The following is a 19,637-nucleotide window of genomic DNA, read 5'->3' as shown; positions in this document are numbered from 1 at the left end:
TCATGCTAATAATTGTATTGAAAATAGGGCCAAGAAAATGAGACAACTGTTTCGTGCATAGCACATCGTCAGGTCTGAAGTAAACAATCATTTCATAGTTTTTTAAACGTCACACAAAGCCTGCTCAGTGAATAAATACATCTTCCTCCTAGTTGCGGAATGGTACATACAGTGAGTTGTGAATATTAACATATATACAGCACTTCGATTCACAAGTAAAAACACAGTCGTTCGCAGTGATTATAACAAATGACAGTAGATGACATGAATGATCCCAGTCTATTTGAATGGTAGGAATCGGGTATGTGAACAAATAAATGAAATGATGGTAGAATGAAAGAGCCTATATATGTGTGCAAATTGCTTAGAAAATTCTATGTGTGTGTGTGCATTGTGCAGTATGTGTGTGTGTGTGTGTGTGTGTGTGTGTGTGTGTGTGTGTGTGTGTGTGTGTGTGCACTGTGCAGCATGTGTGCGAGTGATTGAGTGAGTGAGTGATTGAGTGAGCGAGTGAGTGGTTGAATGAGTGGATGATAGAATTAGTGAGTGAGTGAGTGAGTGAGTGAGTGAGTGAGTGAGTGAGTGAGTGAGTGAGTGAGTGAGTGAGTGAGTGAGTGACTGAGTGAGTCAGTCAGTGGGTGAGTGAGTGAGTGAGTGGGTGTTCACTGGGAGCCATAAGAAGGTGGGGTGAGAAGTTGCCAGGAGGATGTCTGAGTGTTCAGTTTGGGTTTCAGATCTCTAATGCATTGTGATTCAGTAATTTTGAGGTTTGCTACGTCTTTGCAGCGTCGTAGTATGCTTATGTTCAGGGAGGATGTTGTGATGATGGCGTCAGCGTGATGGGTCCGGATGTGGTCACCGAAAGGGCTGTCTTTTGTTTTGTTTTTTGCATCACGGAGATGCTCGTTGAACCTTAGCCGGACTTGTCGCTTTGTTTCACCAATGTAGGTGACATCCTGACACAGCAAACATTTGATTTGATAGACGTTTAAAAAACTATGAAATGATTGTTTACTTCAGACCTGACGATGTGCTATGCACGAAACAGTTGTCTCATTTTCTTGGCCCTATTTTCAATACAATTATTAGCATGAGGCTTAGGGTTTTCGTCGCATTTATATATATAATCATGAGCCTTAAAACCGCGCTTTCTTTCATTATACCCACAGATCATTTCTCGACGTAGTAAACGGCTTACAACGCACATGCTCATCTCCACAATAGTGATTCCATGTATCTCGTTCGTAACTAACCGTGAAACGCGGTGACTCAGGAGTGCCCCAGAGATGACATCAGCGTGTGCCCCTCTTTGTGCGGACGCGCTCGTCAGCTGACCCACCAGGGATGGTCCACAGAGGAAGCAGGAAGCGACCGCCGCTCGCTGCTCGGGCTGACTCACCGCAGTGTGCGGCCCGACGGGTCTTCTGTTGCCGATTGTCTGTCGTTGCCGGTAGAAGTGTGGGATCGTTGCCGCCAGAAGTGTAGGGTTTGGTGCGCTGAGGCGAGAAGGGCACGGTACCGTCGGTGGTTGGTGGAATGGAACTTGTTCTGTCACTGCCGTGGCTGTGAGATCAGTGTGATTAGCTCAAGTGGTTAGATCGTTGGTCGTAAGGATCCGATCGTATGCTGTGGCCTGTGGACTGCGATTGCTGGCCTGCTGCTCTGTGGCTTTATGAGCGCGGAAACAAGACCGGTGCGGTACGACCTGAGCTGACGACTTGACTGCTCTGAAATCCCGGTCTCTCTGCGTGCTAAAACAGTGCCTTGAAGCAGCTCTTGGAGGTTAAGCAGCAGACTGTCAGGGAGAACAGACCTGGGGGTCACTCAGAACCCTGGATTTAGTTCCCGACTGAAGACTCGTGGCCTGCGCTGACTATCGGGCCGGGACGTTCTGGAGTTACTCCGTCGCGCGACTGAGGCCAGCCGGCCGGCCGCTGCTCAGTCCCGCTCAGCTCGTAGTGTTTGCGCCGGAGGTTGTGGCGGCCGGAGGGGCCGGGAGGTTCTCAGACACACCCCCGGCGCGTTTTGTCGTCTCGAACCGTAGTAAACTGTCCAGATCCAGTCAGTCGGACGGCCGTGACGCAGTGCCGCCCGCGTCCAACGTCGCCTCGTTGTGCGCCGTATTTCAGTCCGTGTCTGTCCGATCTGCGCTGACGGTGCATACTGGCGCGTCCGTGGAGTACTCTGACGCTGACTGGGGTGAACCCGTGATCGGAGACGGTGAATGGGGTAGTATTTGATCAGAGTGCTCAGCAAGAGGAGTGACCTGTCCTCAGTGACCTGTCCTCAGTGACCTGTGTTCAGTGACCGCGCTCAGTGACCTGTCGCGGCTGCAATCTGGGCCAGTGTCGGCTGTCAGCGGTCAGCGGCAGTAGTGTCCTATTCGGCGGCCAGTCGCAGTGTGAGAGTGTGAGCCCGCTGTGAGAGCCGCCCTGTGAGAGAGCAGACCTGTCGCGCGCGCGATAGCCGGCTGAGCCACCTGCGCGCCGCGCTCCTTCTCAGTCGCTCCGAGGCTCGTGGTGCCGCCGCGCGTGCCCCGCCCGCGCCGTCATCGGACCCACAGCGACGTCAGCGGACAGACGGCAGTGGACGTCATCACACGTCAGCGCACGTCATCGTACGTCATCAGTGACTCCGGACGTTGACGTTAGAGACGTGACGTTGGAGACGTGGCTTGGTCGCCGGGTGCGGTCATCTCAGTTTCGACCTTCATTTGTTGTCGCCACTCTCAGCCAGCGATCGTCAGCAGTTGAATCAGTTCATCTGACTGTCATCCGTCATCTGGGGTGATCCGTCATCGCTCCGTCTTCCGTTGTCAGCGCTGTCGCCATGGATTGGATGACGGGTGTGCTGGACCGTTTTTACTCAGCTACCGATATTCAGCAGCCGCACGTGACGATCAAGGAGGAGGTTATGGACAGGTGAGGTGAACGCCGTGTCGGGCTGCTCCCCTGAGACGCATCGCTGGATTGCAATGCGAGTATGGTGGCACGAGATGTTATGCCGGGCGAGATGTTTCAGCTATGCGTGATCTTTTGCAAAATCTTTCTCGCTACCTCTGATTCATTGCGTTGGTTGATTGAATTGAAGGGATTTAATGGATGAAGGGAATTTAATTAATTGAATGGAAATTTAATGAAATTGAATACGACAATGAATTGAGCCGATAATGAATAATGAAGGTGGCCTTGGTGACTTGCATCCGTTGCATTTTTGCAATGAATGGAAACGAATGGAAGGCCTGTTTGCATTGCGATCCCAGTCCCTTGTTTTATGTTTGTTGCTTTGCTTTCATAAAACTGCCTAAGAAGAGAAATTCACTTGTTTTATATAGGAAGACAGAAGTTGAATTTAAAAGTTATGTGCATACCTATTTGACGCTCCCAGTAATCCGCCCATATTTCTCCAGAATTTGCCATTTGCTTTGCAATTTTTTTTTGTCATCATTGGCATTATGTATGAATGTGAGTTTTAATGTGTATCTTCTCTCTGTATTGCTCTCCATCAATTATGCCAAGCCCCCTCTGGTGCCGTCGCAGGGTCCTTGGTTTGTCTGCAGGAGCGGGTGTGTCTCCTCTGCCGACCAACCCGGGCCGGCCGCGCTGGCCGCAGTGTTTATAGAACCGACTGCCAGGCCCCCGCGCCTCGGGCGCTGATTGGTCGCCGCCGGTCGGGCCAGGGGGAATGACCTGACCCCGAGGCCGGGCCCCCGCCGGCTCTGACCAGCACGGCGCCCGAACGGTGTTTATATGCCGAGAATGCATGTGTATTTGTGTGAAGACTGATAGTGAACTAAGGGAGCGATGGCCGCTGGGCTGCCGCCTCATCATGCTGGATAATTTTCTCAAAACTGGTGTCGTTTTTAAGTTGTACGTTTTATTGATATAATTACTTTGCTATACATTATGCCACTATTACTTTTGAATCCCAAATGAGAATGCGTGATTAGCTCCGTACTTTGGCAGCGAATGATTTTTCCATTCATTCGAAATTCATAGCCAGCCACGTAGTGGTCGATACTCCTGAATCTAGCTGAGCGAATGCTTGGCTCTTCATTCCAATAGCAAATGGCTGGATCCGTCTTATTGAGCATGCCACGGAGAGCTGTATCGTAAACGTTTTGTCGCACATAAAAAGCTTATGAAATTTATCCAAGAATGTCTAAGAAAGCGGTCCTTTTTGGCTCACAACTCACAAGGATGCTCATTTCTGAGTTCCGTTCCGTTTCGCTCCTTGGCCTGTCCCATAATTGAGATATCCGACGTGCCTTTCAGTCGCAGGTTACTGAGAATTTAACCTAGCCTAAAGGCCGCCCCACACTGGAACTCGCATGCGGGTTGCGGGTTTTCGGTTTTTCGAGTTTCTTCAAAATTAAATAATACAATCTATGCTGATTGCTGAGTGACCCACACTACTATCTAACAAGCGAGTCTGTATGTTCTTAGCTTGCGAGCCACCTTGCATCGCACTCCAAAAGTTGATTTTGAGTCAACCTTAGATTTTCCTCGCTGCGAGGTCTGCGAGTTCTGCGAGGTTTGCGGGTTTTTCGTTGGAGTCGAATTTTGGTTCGTTACGCTGGTATCGCGACTATACGAGGTGTGGCTAAAAAGAAACCGGACTGCTCGTGCTGGCCATAAAGTAGGGGGCCCGAAAACTAGCGAGACACTTGACATTAATCTTTATCATATTGTAGTGATGTGTGCCAAACGGTATCTCGATATCGCTATTATTCTCCTTTCCACAGCTCTTTGTTTTATTGATGACGCTGACGTTGGTCACTCCGGTGTGGATGTCGTCGACCGATTCAAAATGGGTTCCCTTGACGACCTTTTTCATTTAAAGGAACAGCCAAAAGTCACAGGAAGGGAGGTCTGACAAATAAGAGGGTGCTTGAGCACTGCGACCTGCTTTTTGGGAAAGAACTGCTTGACGCTAATGGCAGGATGCGCGGGAGCGTTGTCGTGATGGAGCACCCAGTTCTTGGCTTCCCAGAAATTCCACTTGGTGCGCCTGACTCGTGAAATGAGGCGTCCCGGGTCTTCCTTGTAGAAGAGCTGGTCGACTGTGGTACACCTCCAGCACGAACTGGCGGTGAACGAATCCCCTATGATCGAAAAAGGCGATCAATGTCGTCTTCACCCTCGGCTTCGACATGCGCGCGAACGTTGGTGGACCTCCAGACCTTGGGGTCATCACCGACATCCTCACGACCAGTGCTGAACCTCGTATGCCATTCAAACACTTGCATGTGACATATGACCTAACATAACATTAAAACCTTGAACAGATTCAGCGTCTCTGTTGAGTCTGGCAAGGAACGTGATGTTCCTTCTTTTTTTCGAAGCTCATTGTAGAAGCCTGGCGGTGACAAGGCCGCCGAACATCGATAAAACAAAGAGCTGTGGAAGGGAGAACAATAGCGATATCGAGATGCCGTTTGGCACACATCACCACAATATGTTAAAGATTAATGTCAAGTGTCTCGCTAGTCTTCGGGCCCCCTACTTTATGGCCAGCACGAACAGTCCGGTTTCTTTTTAGCCACACCTCGTATGTAATTTTCTGAAGGTGTACCGGCTTCACTGCAATCATGAAGTTACCATGAGGGAACGGTCTAATCACACTATAAATCAGTATCATGCCTGCAAACTCAAAACCCGCAAACTCGCAACCCGCATGCGAGGTCCAGTGTGGGGCGGCCTTAACTCACTTTGGGCTGGCTGTGATCATTAAATGATCTTTTCTGTTTCTTTTTTCAACTTGGTATCTATCGTAGGGTGATATAAGGCCAAGTGGCTAAAGTGGGTAAAGTGGTTAAAGTATAAAACGTTATTTATGTGCTTTTTTGCTTTACATGTATTTACCATCGCAGCATCGCATTGGAACGGCCAACGGGTGTAATGCTCCTGGTCGTCATAACACGGCTGTTTATTAATCTGTGATATTCTTTACACGTTTGATACGCTCGGTAGCTTTATGTTCCGTCCAGGCTGATATTATATACAGTTTACACCCAGAGTTTCGTCCTCCTTTCCTACGAGCTACTTTGCTTTTTCACACACCGACACCGCGCCGCGGTGGCCACTGTAGCACCTCGCCCGGCCCTATACCATGGATTAGGTATTCCTGGATCGGACACTCCGCCGATTTTCCGACCACCCGGCGGCGGCGGCGGATTTCCCGACGGCGAGGGCGCTATCGCCATTTTAGCATTGCGGGCTATGGGCGGAGCGTGTCTTTTTGTATACTTTTGTCGTTTATTACTTACCTGTAACCGATTTTGATGAAAATTTTTGTGAACCTGGTAGAACACGAATTGAGGAATGTCATGAAAATATTATTTTCCCAGTTTTGATTTAAGAAGCTGCTTAAATTCTGCTGACAAGTGAGGGTTCGTGATTACAGCCGAAGAGCCAATGTTAGAATAAAGTGAAGTTTTATGCGATAACATGAAAATAAGTTGATATTTGTATAATAGGAACTTGTTTGACTGCCGAGGAACGATGATATTTGATGATAAATTGCATCGGCAAGTCAAGAATATCGGCTCAGTTTATGGGCATCAGGTAATGATTCCGTATGTGATAGTGACTAAATGGAGCCATAATAATTATAAGAAAGAACTTAAAATATGTGTGAAGTCTCTGAAATCGTGTCTTATGAGCTGAAGTTCGCTAATTTCGCCCTCCATTACCGCGTTTTTAGCACGCAAGCCGGTGCGGCGGCCGCCGGCGCACTCGCCGCCGATGTTTCGGAGCTCCGCCACCAGGGCGGCCGCTTGGTCGCCGGCGCTAGTGTTTGGGAATAGGGAGTGTCCTATCCAGGTATACTTCATCCATGCCTATACCATGGATTAGGTATTCCTGGATGGGACACTCCGCCGATTTTCCGACCACCCGGCGGCGGCGGCGGATTTCCCGACGGCGAGGGCGCTGGCGCTATTTTAGCATTACGGGCTATGGGCGGAGCGTGTCTTTTTGTATACTTTTGTCGTTTATTACTTACCTGTAGCCGATTTTGATGAAAATTTTTGTGAACCTGGTAGAACAGGAATTGAGGAATGTCATGAAAATATTATTTTCCCAGTTTTGATTTAAGAAGTTGCTTAAATTCTGCTGACAAGTGAGGGTTCGTGATTACAGTCGAAGAGCCAATGTTAGAATAAAGTGAAGTTTTATGTGATAACGTGAAAATAAGTTGATATTTGTATTAAATCATCAATAGAAACTTGTTTGACTGCCGAGGAACGATGATATTTGATGATAAATTGCATCGGCAAGTCAAGAATACCGGCTCAGTTTATGGGCATCAGGTAATGATTCCGTATGTGATAGTGACTAAATGGAGCCATAATAATTATAAGAAAGAACTTAAAATATGTGTGAAGTCTCTGAAATTGTGTCTTATGAGCTTAAAGTTCGCTAATTTCGGCCTCCAATACCGCGTTTTTAGCACGCAAGCCGGTGCGGCGGCCGCCGGCGCACTCGCCGCCGATGTTTCGGAGCTCCGCCACCAGGGCGGCCGCTTGGTCGCCGGCGCTAGTGTTGGGGAATAGGGAGTGTCCTATCCAGGTATACTTCATCCATGCCTATACTCTCCCCCTGCCAGCCGGGTGAGCCGGCACGCACGCCGTGTCTGACCGCGTGTCTCTTCGGCAGCCGTTCCAGGACTGTCGGCTGCTGACCGGTCAGTGTTTACCGAATGTCTGTCCCCGTCCGTGACCCGCGCCGGTCTGTTTACAATGCCGCGCGCGTATACCTCAGTCGTGTGGCCATGAACCGACCATGTTCGTCCTCTAGAGACCCGAGAGCAAGTTTACAGATAAAAAAAGACGAAATTTGGGATATAGTTTGCTCAAGTGGTGCGATTGATAAATTTCCAGTCGTTTTGGCCATATGCCCCAATGCGCATGCGCAGTGACCTGTATACTATAGTATACATTCGGTTTCAGAACTTATTTTTTTGCACTTGGTTGTTAATATTAAAAGTGATAAATATGTTTTTTTAAGGGTCGCATGGACAATGTCTAGCAATGTGATGAATGGGCTGATGTGTTCTAAACCTTTTGAGGTGATATCTGCATGGAAAAAAACATACTTGTTGTTGTAAACATACTCAGGAGCATTGGGGTGACATCTTGATCACCTAACTCGAGGTCACTCTCACTGTCGGACCCAGGAGCAGGATCGACTCGAGGGATGTACTCGTCTCCTGAATCAGAGACATCTAGGTCGGATCCGGAACAGAGGCGTAGCCAAGGGGGGGGGGCTATAGGGGCCATGCCCCCCCCTGGAGCCCAAAAGGGCCCCCATCGTGGTGTCATAGTACGGTAAGGGGCACAATAAAAGTAGCGTAAGGGCCCCTCGGGGCACTCCACTGGGTTCGCGGGGGCCCTTCGGGCCTGAGGCCTTGCCGCTAGGGCCCTCTGGGCTCTCTTCATTGGTTATAAAAGGGCCCTTCGGGCCTGAGGCTTTGCCACTGGGCCCCTCGGGGCCCTCTCCATTGAGTTCGCAGGGGCCCTTCGTAATTTTAAGGTAGTTAAGCAAATAACTACGTCGTGCAATTAAGAAAATGTTGGCCCCTTCGCTCACATGGCCCCTTTCGGTCTGATTGGCCCCCCTGAGGAAAATTCTGGCTACGCGCCTGGCCCTGTCAGGCGTTCAGGGGCCCCTTGGGGTCCTTAACATGCTCAGAGAGTTTTCCTGTAGATCAGAGGACCCGTCACGCGCGCTCAGGGGCCTCTTCATGCACTTAGAGGGCTCTGTCGTGTACTCAGAGAGCCTTTCTGTGGCTTAGAGGGCCCCGTGAAGCGATCAGGGGCCCCTCCATGCGCTCAGGGGGCCTTGTGTATTCAGAGGGTTTTTCTGTTTCTTAGAGTGCCCTCGTCAAGTTATCAGAGCTTACGAGGCTCGCATGGGCTGTAGGGGCCTTTGGCGGTCTGAAGGACCCTCATCCGACCTACGGGGCCCTCAAGACCGCCTTCAGAACTAGCTGAGCGACTCTATGAAGCTATTCGTGGGCCTATCTAGCAGGGACCCATGGACTGCTTGCCCCTCAGTTCTAACATTTGTTTTTCATTTGTCAATTTTTTTTTAAATTCATTTGGGCCCCCTCCAAAAAAGTGGATGAAATCCGATGACTTTTTGGATTTTGAGGGGGCTTACCTTGGGCCCCTGTAAGTTTGGTCCCCTCCTGGAGGAAATCCTGGCTACGCCCCTGAATTCCGGAATCAGGTGCTTCGAGTATTATGGCCTTGATACTGGCAGACGACAGGCCACCTATAGAACAGCACAGTTTATCAAACTTCGCTCTATAATCCGACCTAACTTTTCAGTGATGGCATGCAGACTGTGACGCCCCGATCCCTTTTGGTAGTTTGACCATTTATTCTCCATTCAAAAACAGTATTTTACCATCAAATACCAGTAAAACGCCGTTAGGGCGATGAACGAGAGAGCGCAAAGGTGAGTCGTTTACGTGCCTGAGTGTGAAATGGTACCCCGACTGACTTGTGTGCAACACCATACTAACCGGTCCCTAACGTTGTGCCATATTTTAGCGCAATAATTATTGAGATGTGTCCGTGGGAACCACAAGTAGGGTAAGGTGCCTAATTAGCGACCCTTTCCGATTTGCGACCTACCTCCCTACAGAAAAACTGGCAGGAGAAAACGGGGTAAAAATATCGTCAAAAGGTCAGCCATACTTTGGTTATCAAATTAAGTTATTTTCCGGTCGTCGATGTTTCTGGTGGGACGTTTCAGGTGAGTTTAAATAAAAATGACGAGTTTCTTATCCAAAATGTGTGTGTTTGGGCCCTCTCTGATGAAAAGCGATGCACATTAGGATGATGCACCTTTTTTATCCTGAATCGACGTTCCTTCTTTAATTGAATGCCGTTTTCCCATAGCGAATCGCTCAACTGTGCACAGCATGGCGGTTAAAAATGTGTCGCAACTCATATTTCCTATTTGCGCCTGACATGGTCGCAAATAGCTCAAGAAGGGAAAGAAAGGGGAAAAGAGAGAAATGAAAAAGAGGTGTTGCTGAAGCTTGCAATGTGTGGTAGGGGATGCCAAATGTCGTCACCGACTGCAGGGGTGCCGAATTCAGCGCGGACCTCGAATATCATACGAGATAGCCCGCAAAATTTGGGTTTCCGCCTTCTTTTCGCCTTTCGGTGCATCACGTGATCAGTTTTTACTTCCGTAAATGTGTTGGATAAACGTTCCTGTTCGAGTGATTGAGTGCTTTGCGTATAGGTTACCTTTATGAGATCATATTTCATCTTTTCAGGCGTCGCATTTTTTGCCATTTTTAATATGGGGAAACCCATAGACTTATTAGCGACCCTCCCCGGTCGCTAATCGGGAAGAGTTCCCTATTAGCGTTTTTTGCAATGGTTTGCCAAAATGCTCACTACAAATAAGTTAGTGAATATTGGGGCAGAAAATGACTATATTTTAATAGAAAAATGAACGGTCTCTCCGAAAATCAAGCCAGTAATACAGTGGCACCCACAGAGCGTGAGCAATGACGGTTCAAATTAAGGGGGTCGCTAATTAGGCACCTTACCCTATGTTTACGCTTCACGTCCTGAATGTATACTTGAGTGCACATGTCCTGTTGTAATGTAAGCCTAAGTGTATACTATAGTACACAAATCAAGAAACGAGCGAATCCTGATGGATACCATAGTATACACATTCAATAAGTAGGATTTAATTTTGTGGTTTAGGTATGACAATTATCTTAATATGTGTCTTACAGTCACGATACAATTAAGTTTTTTTTTTTCAAGAGAGTGGAACATACGATTTAGGGCACTTGCATCATCGGGTGGCATGAAATGAAGTCTGAAGTCCGGATGTACACTATAGTATACAATCAAGTACGATAACACATTTCGTCAAAATTACGAACGCTAAAGCAAAAATAACTATTCACATATTTGCACAGCACCTTCCTCATAACTAGCAACATGTCAAAAATGATGATAACATGGCATGATAATAAGAAAAAAAGAAAACATGTCGGAGCCTCACCTGAACGCGTCCGTCGCCCCGACATAGCAAAGTCGAAAAGGCCCCTGGCGGCAAATTTTGCAACCAAAGGTTTGTTTTTGGCACCAGATGGCAGGCATTGGATCAGTCTGAGGTATGACCATAGCTATTGTGATCTCTGAGTACATCGGAGCGATATAGACGGCGCTAAAGCCATGTATACTATAGTGCACCCGGGGTCTCTAGAGGTTATTGATGACGCTGACGTTGGTCACTCCGGTGTGGATGTCGTCGACCGATTCAAAATGGGTTCCCTTGACGACCTTTTTCATTTAAAGGAACAGCCAAAAGTCACAGGAAGGGAGGTCTGACAAATAAGAGGGTGCTTGAGCACTGCGACCTGCTTTTTGGGAAAGAACTGCTTGACGCTAATGGCAGGATGCGCGGGAGCGTTGTCGTGATGGAGCACCCAGTTCTTGGCTTCCCAGAAATTCCACTTGGTGCGCCTGACTCGTGAAATGAGGCGTCCCGGGTCTTCCTTGTAGAAGAGCTGGTCGACTGTGGTACACCTCCAGCACGAACTGGCGGTGAACGAATCCCCTATGATCGAAAAAGGCGATCAATGTCGTCTTCACCCTCGGCTTCGACATGCGCGCGAACGTTGGTGGACCTCCAGACCTTGGGGTCATCACCGACATCCTCACGACCAGTGCTGAACCTCGTATGCCATTCAAACACTTGCATGTGACATATGACCTAACATAACATTAAAACCTTGAACAGATTCAGCGTCTCTGTTGAGTCTGGCAAGGAACGTGATGTTCCTTCTTTTTTTCGAAGCTCATTGTAGAAGCCTGGCGGTGACAAGGCCGCCGAACATCGATAAAACAAAGAGCTGTGGAAGGGAGAACAATAGCGATATCGAGATGCCGTTTGGCACACATCACCACAATATGTTAAAGATTAATGTCAAGTGTCTCGCTAGTCTTCGGGCCCCCTACTTTATGGCCAGCACGAACAGTCCGGTTTCTTTTTAGCCACACCTCGTATGTAATTTTCTGAAGGTGTACCGGCTTCACTGCAATCATGAAGTTACCATGAGGGAACGGTCTAATCACACTATAAATCAGTATCATGCCTGCAAACTCAAAACCCGCAAACTCGCAACCCGCATGCGAGGTCCAGTGTGGGGCGGCCTTAACTCACTTTGGGCTGGCTGTGATCATTAAATGATCTTTTCTGTTTCTTTTTTCAACTTGGTATCTATCGTAGGGTGATATAAGGCCAAGTGGCTAAAGTGGGTAAAGTGGTTAAAGTATAAAACGTTATTTATGTGCTTTTTTGCTTTACATGTATTTACCATCGCAGCATCGCATTGGAACGGCCAACGGGTGTAATGCTCCTGGTCGTCATAACACGGCTGTTTATTAATCTGTGATATTCTTTACACGTTTGATACGCTCGGTAGCTTTATGTTCCGTCCAGGCTGATATTATATACAGTTTACACCCAGAGTTTCGTCCTCCTTTCCTACGAGCTACTTTGCTTTTTCACACACCGACACCGCGCCGCGGTGGCCACTGTAGCACCTCGCCCGGCCCTATACTCTCCCCCTGCCAGCCGGGTGAGCCGGCACGCACGCCGTGTCTGACCGCGTGTCTCTTCGGCAGCCGTTCCAGGACTGTCGGCTGCTGACCGGTCAGTGTTTACCGAATGTCTGTCCCCGTCCGTGACCCGCGCCGGTCTGTTTACAATGCCGCGCGCGTATACCTCAGTCGTGTGGCCATGAACCGACCATGTTCGTTTCGTTTATGCTGGTTCGCTGGTCGGGAAATGGATCCATCTCTAGCATGTAGGTCCCATCGGTTGCATCTCTTGAGTAAAATGCAGTGCATTCTATTTTACCGGCTAGTTTCATGTTTTTTCCCTCTTTTTTTCTTACTCGCAACTTAACCGATATGTCGAGGCAGATTGTTGCTGAAAGAAAATATATTGTCCTGGATATGACTTGTGGATAGCTACATTTGATTGTACGTCGCAAATCGTTCTAAATCAGCCCCAGTAATTTTGCTTATCATATAGATATATAATATAGGTGAGTCAGATATACCGCACCAATCGTTTGCTGGTGACGGCATGATTAATTCTTTTTGGTTAGGTTAGCTATTTCGACGTTACCGTAGGCGGATATTTATCGTCAGGAAACTGTTTTGGTTGCCAGCCATTTTATGTCTGTTTAACACGTCTTGCTCTTTGCTGCTTTTCCCATAGGTATTTTGAAGCATGCCTTGTCTGTTTACATCGGCTAGTTCTTTTTCAACGGGGTCACCATTCCAATACAAAGTTGTTTTCTTATTACGGCAGTCCATCACACTATTCCACTTTGCACATGTCGATGTTTGGATGTTCTGCCAGCGTCCCTCGGTCATGCTGTGACACTCGCCTTATCGACGAGAGCTGAAAGGCTATGCTTTATAACCGCCGTGAGCACTGAGTAACCTCTCGACACCGGCCAACACCTCTGAACGCAGACGGTCGGAATCTCCTCTGCCTGCTGTGGCCGGTGAAATGTGGGCAGCAGCGCAGCACCGTCCTTTCTCGCGGCAGCTATGGACGTTCCTGTGCTGTCTGTATCGGGTCGATTGTCATGTCGCATGTTGTCGGCTCACACATCGTCGTTTTTCGTCGCTGTCTATCGACACACCGTGCTATTTCGGGCATGAATGCGCCGTTGCCATCCGAATCGCGCATCAATGCCTGTCATCAACCGTCACAGGAATAGCCAAGGTCAGTCTCTGGGGCCCATCGACTGCCAACGGCTCTATCGTTTCTGTGACTTTCATCGTTGTGCGAGATACTGTACTTGGGTCCAATGTGCGGAGCATTGAGACCCTTGATGTCCATTGATAAGCTATCAGCTCAATAAGTGGGCGGAGGAAAGCGTGAAGCTCGGCTCACATGTGGATGGAGTAGCTCTGTATGAAGCTCTAGTTATAGTTACCTGCCGCGTAAAATATGAATGTTATTTATCAGTTATTCACGTCATTCACTCATAATGCCCATCGGCTTTCGCCACTGGCCGTACCCGTGGCATTTTTTTAACGGCCCTTATCATTGCTACTTACTGGTGTTCATTTGCCATGAAGGTCGGATGCACAAAGCTTGGTGTGGTCATCAGGGCTTACCTCCTCATCGCTCCCTTTCTTTTTTCATTCTTGTTGGTAGCTGGTGTGTCAGACTGTGCCTTGTCAAATGGGTTCATTACCGCACCACTTTCAGTCTTAGTACCACTTCCACTTAAGTATCACTTTAGAGGACTTGAGCCCTCTTTGGCTTATCTAACGTGCATTCTCAGCATTTTAAAAATGTGTGATCTAAATCAACAGGGTATGCCACTACTTAACATCACTAGTCGGAAATCACACAGCATGATTCAAAGAGCCTTAAAAAATCGGTTATTGTTACACATATTTATCGTATCGGGTTTAACCGTCATCAAATAGTTCCTTTCGAAGTTTAACACCAAATACTTTGGGTGGCAAACATATTTATCAAAAAGATGTGTTATCATCTTTAATTTAGCTGACTCGTGTAATAGGTATCTAATTGATATCACATGCAGCATCTTGCAGACAGTAACATCCCGACTGAATAGAACGTTGTGGATGGCTTTTTTGCCGCCATGCCGATTTAGCCATTTCAGCTGAGTCACCTTTGCCATTTCACCTTTGCAGTCTTGCATTGATTCGTTTTCCAAGCATTTCAGAATGAATCGATCAATGGCTATTCCGTTTCACAGTTCGACAGTCCAAACCAACCACTGTTGATTAGACAATGCAAGTGCGTCGTTCCTTTTTTTCAAAATCATCGGTTGGGGATTTCAATGGCATGCCATCTTGTTTAGGTCTGCAGTTATTCGGCTCGCGCGGCATTTTTATTCATCATCCACAAGCAGCTTGTTGATATTATGCAAACACATGCAATAGTGTCGTAAAAATATCTGAGGCTCCTCTCTACATCCCGACAGTTCCCCGGTAACCATTAATTAAGTTAAACAATCGCCGCCGATTGAAACCGAGATAGCTGAGTGGGGCGGAGTCCCTCGCCGCACATCTGTCCAGCGGCCGTCATAGATCGGCGTCGGCGTCAGCGGCGCATGTCGCTCCAGTTTCCTCAGAATCTGAATACCGAGCGAGCGCGAGCGGTGTGCAATCGGCGTCGGCAGAGCTGGCGACAACAGCCACCGGTCGAGTGCCGTCATCACGCCGGCCGCTGGCCAGAGAAACCGGCCGGCTCGGCACGCCGGTCAGCCGGAGCGGCCAATCAGCGACTCCGCTCCGAGGGCGTGGACAGGGGCCCCGCGCCGCCGACCAGACGGTTTATAGGTCTTGGGAAATTTGGGAAATGGCCTCGGAGATTGACATCGGCGCGGCGACATTGTCGCCTGGCCCCGGATCGCTTTCGCCCTCGTTCTGATCTGGTTTTCGGCCGAACGAGAGGAGAGATGTCCTGTTTTTGTGGCCCCAGCCGGTTTTAGGGGAGAGGCGATGGCCTTAATTATCGCGATTATGGTGCGGTTATGTGGGCACCTTGAGTAAGTGGCATGGGGCTAGCTGGCGTAGATATCGTAACTTGATAGCCTCCCGGTTTTTACCGCTGTTTTTGCCATTTTTAACAGGACATGGGCATGTAATAACTTATGTTGGCTACACACATCCAAAAAGACATGAGAGTCCTGCATAAAGCACGAGACGTTTTCCGTTTTTTTTTTTCTTCAAACAGAGGACTTTCGGTGGGTAGTAGTTGGGGTCTGTGGCAATATCTGATAGGGGCTTTTGGGCCATAAGTTCTTAGGTCGTTAATTATTCGGTGTCTTCTCGTTTGACCCGCATTTCACCATTTTCATTTTATCTATCGCTTTCTTTGATGACCTAGTTGATGATTAATTTATGTTACCACCTTTATAAAACTTTTGACTAAACAAGATCGAGATATGAAGTGTATTCACGGCGAGTTCCATTTTACCTACATTGTACATTTTGTACCGTTTCTGTATGGCCCTTGATGTCTAAAACTCGATCTGTGCGCGATGTTTGTGTAGCTGTAATTCATGGGTTTTCCTTTTAATATTTCACCTTTGTCCATGTTTTGCAAAGCCCATTTATTGTCTACGCTTACTTTGCTGCTTTGATTTGCTGCTGCCTTTGCTTGTCGTTTGTTTGGTATGTTCTCCTTGAATCCTCACCAGTCCTTTACTTAAAATACATCTTTTGATTTTACTGCTGATCGGTAAGTCTCCTGTAGTCTGGTACTCAGGACTGAAGGCTTATTCTGCAGTCCCTTTTATTTTGATAATATATGGGCTGGTCTCGGCCAGAGTACACGAAATGAAAATTCAATAGAAACTACTCCTAGCCCTGAGTCGGCACTTGCAGTCTTTGAAACTTTCGACAACTGATTGGGGCTTCAGTTATCGGGTCGCTGGTACTTCGCATTATTATCGTATTTGACAATCAGAAAAGTCGCCGTCCGTTGCGCCATTTTGCTTTGTGCACATAAATGTGAATTTATGGGCGCTATGCTAACGGGGTTTGCACCAGCGTACGGCTAGTTCCGGACGAAGGCCATTATCATATGACGAGGTCGGGTGCTCACGGGTCGCACCATTACGTCCAATTCAGCGTGTCAATGCGCGCTGTGCAAGGCGTGAAGGGAAACGAGCATTCGATAGGGCAGGACTCGGTGATGTGTCATGGAAGGTTACATACGTTTAGAGCTTAGTGCAATTTTCAGTCAATATTCCACCTTCGTGTGTGCCAATTTTAACCTGCGCCCCACGGGGGGGGGGGGGGGGGCTATTTATAGCCTCCCGTTTTTCTGCTCTAACTTCCAAACCGCTTGACGTGTCGCCGCCAAACTTTCAGTACCTTCGGCTGCATCAATTTGACACCTTGTGTCTAAATTTGAACTTCGTATCTATCATAGGTCGGCCGGAACATGACGTCAGAGTGACGTCATGTTCGGCCGATTTCGACGCAAAACATTGAAGCACAGGAATCGCTCCCAAGAGCTCAGTTTTTGAGCTAGATCCAATTTCTTTGCATGAGAGGACTTAGAATGGACTGCGCTATCAAACTGCTATCTCGAATTTTCAAAATTTTGAAAACTTTGAAAATAATATATATATAAATTCAAATTTTGTATTTTTATATTTTTTCAAAAACTTTAATTTTTCGAAAAAAAACCGGAACGTATATGATAGAACACATGCTAATGACTTACTCTAGCAAGTTTTAGCTAGATATCTTCAAAAATGGCCAAGTTATGCGCATTATAGCAAAGATTTCACAATTTTAATTTTTTCAAATCAATTTTTCTGTATGAATTTGACATCGTACACCAATATAAATAACACCATCGTGTTCCTGAGCTCAAACTGCATCCGATACACATGTGTTTTGTTGAAAAATTTCAACTTTGAAATTTGACCTTTTTTGACCTGAAAGTGACCTGACCTCAGCTATATTCAGATTAAAATGACCTCAAATGACACAGACGACACCGAATTCGTAATCTATGACCTAAATGGACCATAAAACATGTGTCACGTGACCGACTTATGACATAAGATTTCCGTGACCTATGATGACCTGACCCTGACCTGATCATCAAAGTACAAGTTTGGTACCCTCAGGGTATCTAAAGCATCTGTTCACGAGTCTGTAAACCAAAAATCAGCCTGATCTGACTTGTAAGACGGCAGCCAGAGCCCAAAATGTGAACAAGCCAAATATCGATAATTTTTACTTTGACCTGACCTGTGACGTCATCGGTGACCTCGAGGTCAATGAAATTAGGTTTCGCTCGACAGTTTTTCCGGGGCTATCAGATGCCGTTTGAATTTTGACGATCGGCCCAGTAGTTTCGGAGTTAGGAGGGGGGCCATGGATAGCCCCCCCCCCCCCCCAGTAGGGCGTGTTATACACAGACCCCAGTGGGGCGCGGGTTAACTTGACAATGATGTAGGCTTGTTTTATATAAGATGAAGCTGATATCTTCTGAAAATGGTGTGAGTTTTGAATGCCTTTGATAACTTTGGTCTTTCAACTATTCTTCACTGTAATACTTGCAAAGCTCGATAGACAAACTCGCTCATTAAATGTAGGCTCAGGTTAGGCCTATCCCAAGCCTGTCCATGGCAAACACATTTCAACACTTTGTTGAGTTGAAGCGTGCAAAAATTGCCATCGTTATCCGCTTCTTGATAGTGACTTTTCCGACGACCTGAGTTCCCGGACCTTACACACGCCTACACCTACCCGGCTTATGTATATCGACACCCACCCAACAGTCGCACACAAACACACTGGGCGAGCCATGCAGCGCCTGTTATTGAGCGTCCCGCCTGACCTTATGGGCCACTGACACACTGGCCCGCGCGTGGTTACCAGTCATTGGGTAGGCGCGGCGCCGCGTGTTATACGTAGGAACCTGCTTGGGGACGTCAGTTTCGCGTTCCCGCAACACGTTTATCTTGGAAATGTTTGTTTTGTTGTTCGCTTTGCTTTCGCCAAACTTCCCTCTAATCAGCTTTGCTTCATGGAATTCGGTTCTTTCCTCAAGTAGGTATGCGTCATGTGCAATAACTGTGATGAAACTAACAAAATGTAATTTGTGCTAGGTACCATCAGTCACGGGTCGTCCGTCTTTTTCAGCCTGCTATTAACAAAGTTTTAGCCAATTACGATCCATCGCTGTCTAACGCCTCAGCGTTTTTTTTTTTTTATCGATTGGCAGAAACGTGCGCACACATCCGGTATTGTATGCGTTGTCATGTGCGGTCTGTCTGTGTGCGCCCTCCCCTCCATACCTGTTTCGCTGTCCATTTACCGACCATCGCCGTCGGACGGGCCCGTATCGGCCGATTTTACAGCAGTATAACGGCGTACCGTGACGATCCTGGCGTCATCGCGGCGTCACGGCCACCGTGCGCGTGACGTCCACGTGCGCCGTACACCCCCCTCCCCCCCCCGGTCGATGAGTCGGCCTTCTTTGCCGTGGAGGCCGCATGACAACAGCTGAGCCTGTCCCAGCATAGCTGGAATGGCTATCACTATTGACGCTGTCCGTAAACATGGCTAGCATGTCGGCCACCGGCGATTCACCTGCACCCCTCCCCTCCTTTCCTCGATGTTGGACCCACCGACCCGCCCCCGCCGTCATCCATTGAGGCGGCACGCTACTGGCGCGTGGAGTGTCGCCATGCCCCGGTGTCGGCGCACGCAGTGGGCGGGCCGGACCGGCGTGCGGTGCCGGTATCGGCGGCAGTCTGACCCCCGGCCAGGCCTCGGTGCCCTGACCCTGCCCTTCCGCTGTGGGGATCGGTGGTGAGTGGTATTGGAGTGGTAGTATCACGGAGTCAAATTGGTGGGAGAGGGGTTATGCCTCCCTGAGACTTAAATTGTTTTGATGGTTGTGCTGCCCAACCTTCTTGATGGAGACTGGGAGAGTCCGTGCCACTGCCATCGTCCCCCCACTTCTTCTCACTCAGCGCAGCGTAGCACTTTCTTCCTGTGCTGACCACTGATTCCCCTGCCTCTCTGTGTTCACAGTTTGGAGTTGGGCGGTGATCTC

At 48.2% G+C, this 19,637-nt stretch overlaps 1 protein-coding gene across 4 annotated transcripts in view; it reads left to right on the top strand.

The window, feature by feature from the left end:
* Positions 1 to 19,637, top strand: part of LOC122388715 (nuclear hormone receptor HR96-like) — a 32,133-nt gene that overhangs the window by 5,360 nt on the left and 7,136 nt on the right. The window contains exon 2 of one of the 4 annotated variants that reach the window (XM_043380075.1): positions 7,659 to 7,686. The exons of 1 other annotated variant lie outside the window; for it this stretch is intronic. Coding sequence is in view for 1 of the 3 variants with exons in the window: in XM_043380073.1 (XP_043236008.1) it covers positions 2,830 to 2,921 (92 nt within the window). In the remaining 2 variants the exon portion in view is untranslated. Of the gene's footprint in view, positions 1 to 1,311; positions 2,922 to 7,658; positions 7,687 to 12,680; positions 12,702 to 19,637 lie in introns of those variants that run through there. 2 more of the 4 variants (XM_043380073.1, XM_043380076.1) reach the window with 2 other exon arrangements.

Source organism: Amphibalanus amphitrite, unplaced genomic scaffold (assembly GCF_019059575.1).
Source record: "Amphibalanus amphitrite isolate SeventyFive unplaced genomic scaffold, NRLGWU_Aamphi_draft 000333F_arrow, whole genome shotgun sequence".
Taxonomy (NCBI): domain Eukaryota; kingdom Metazoa; phylum Arthropoda; class Thecostraca; order Balanomorpha; family Balanidae; genus Amphibalanus; species Amphibalanus amphitrite.
Note: the sequence above shows the minus strand (reverse complement) of the source record. Positions and strands in the feature narration are given on the sequence as shown.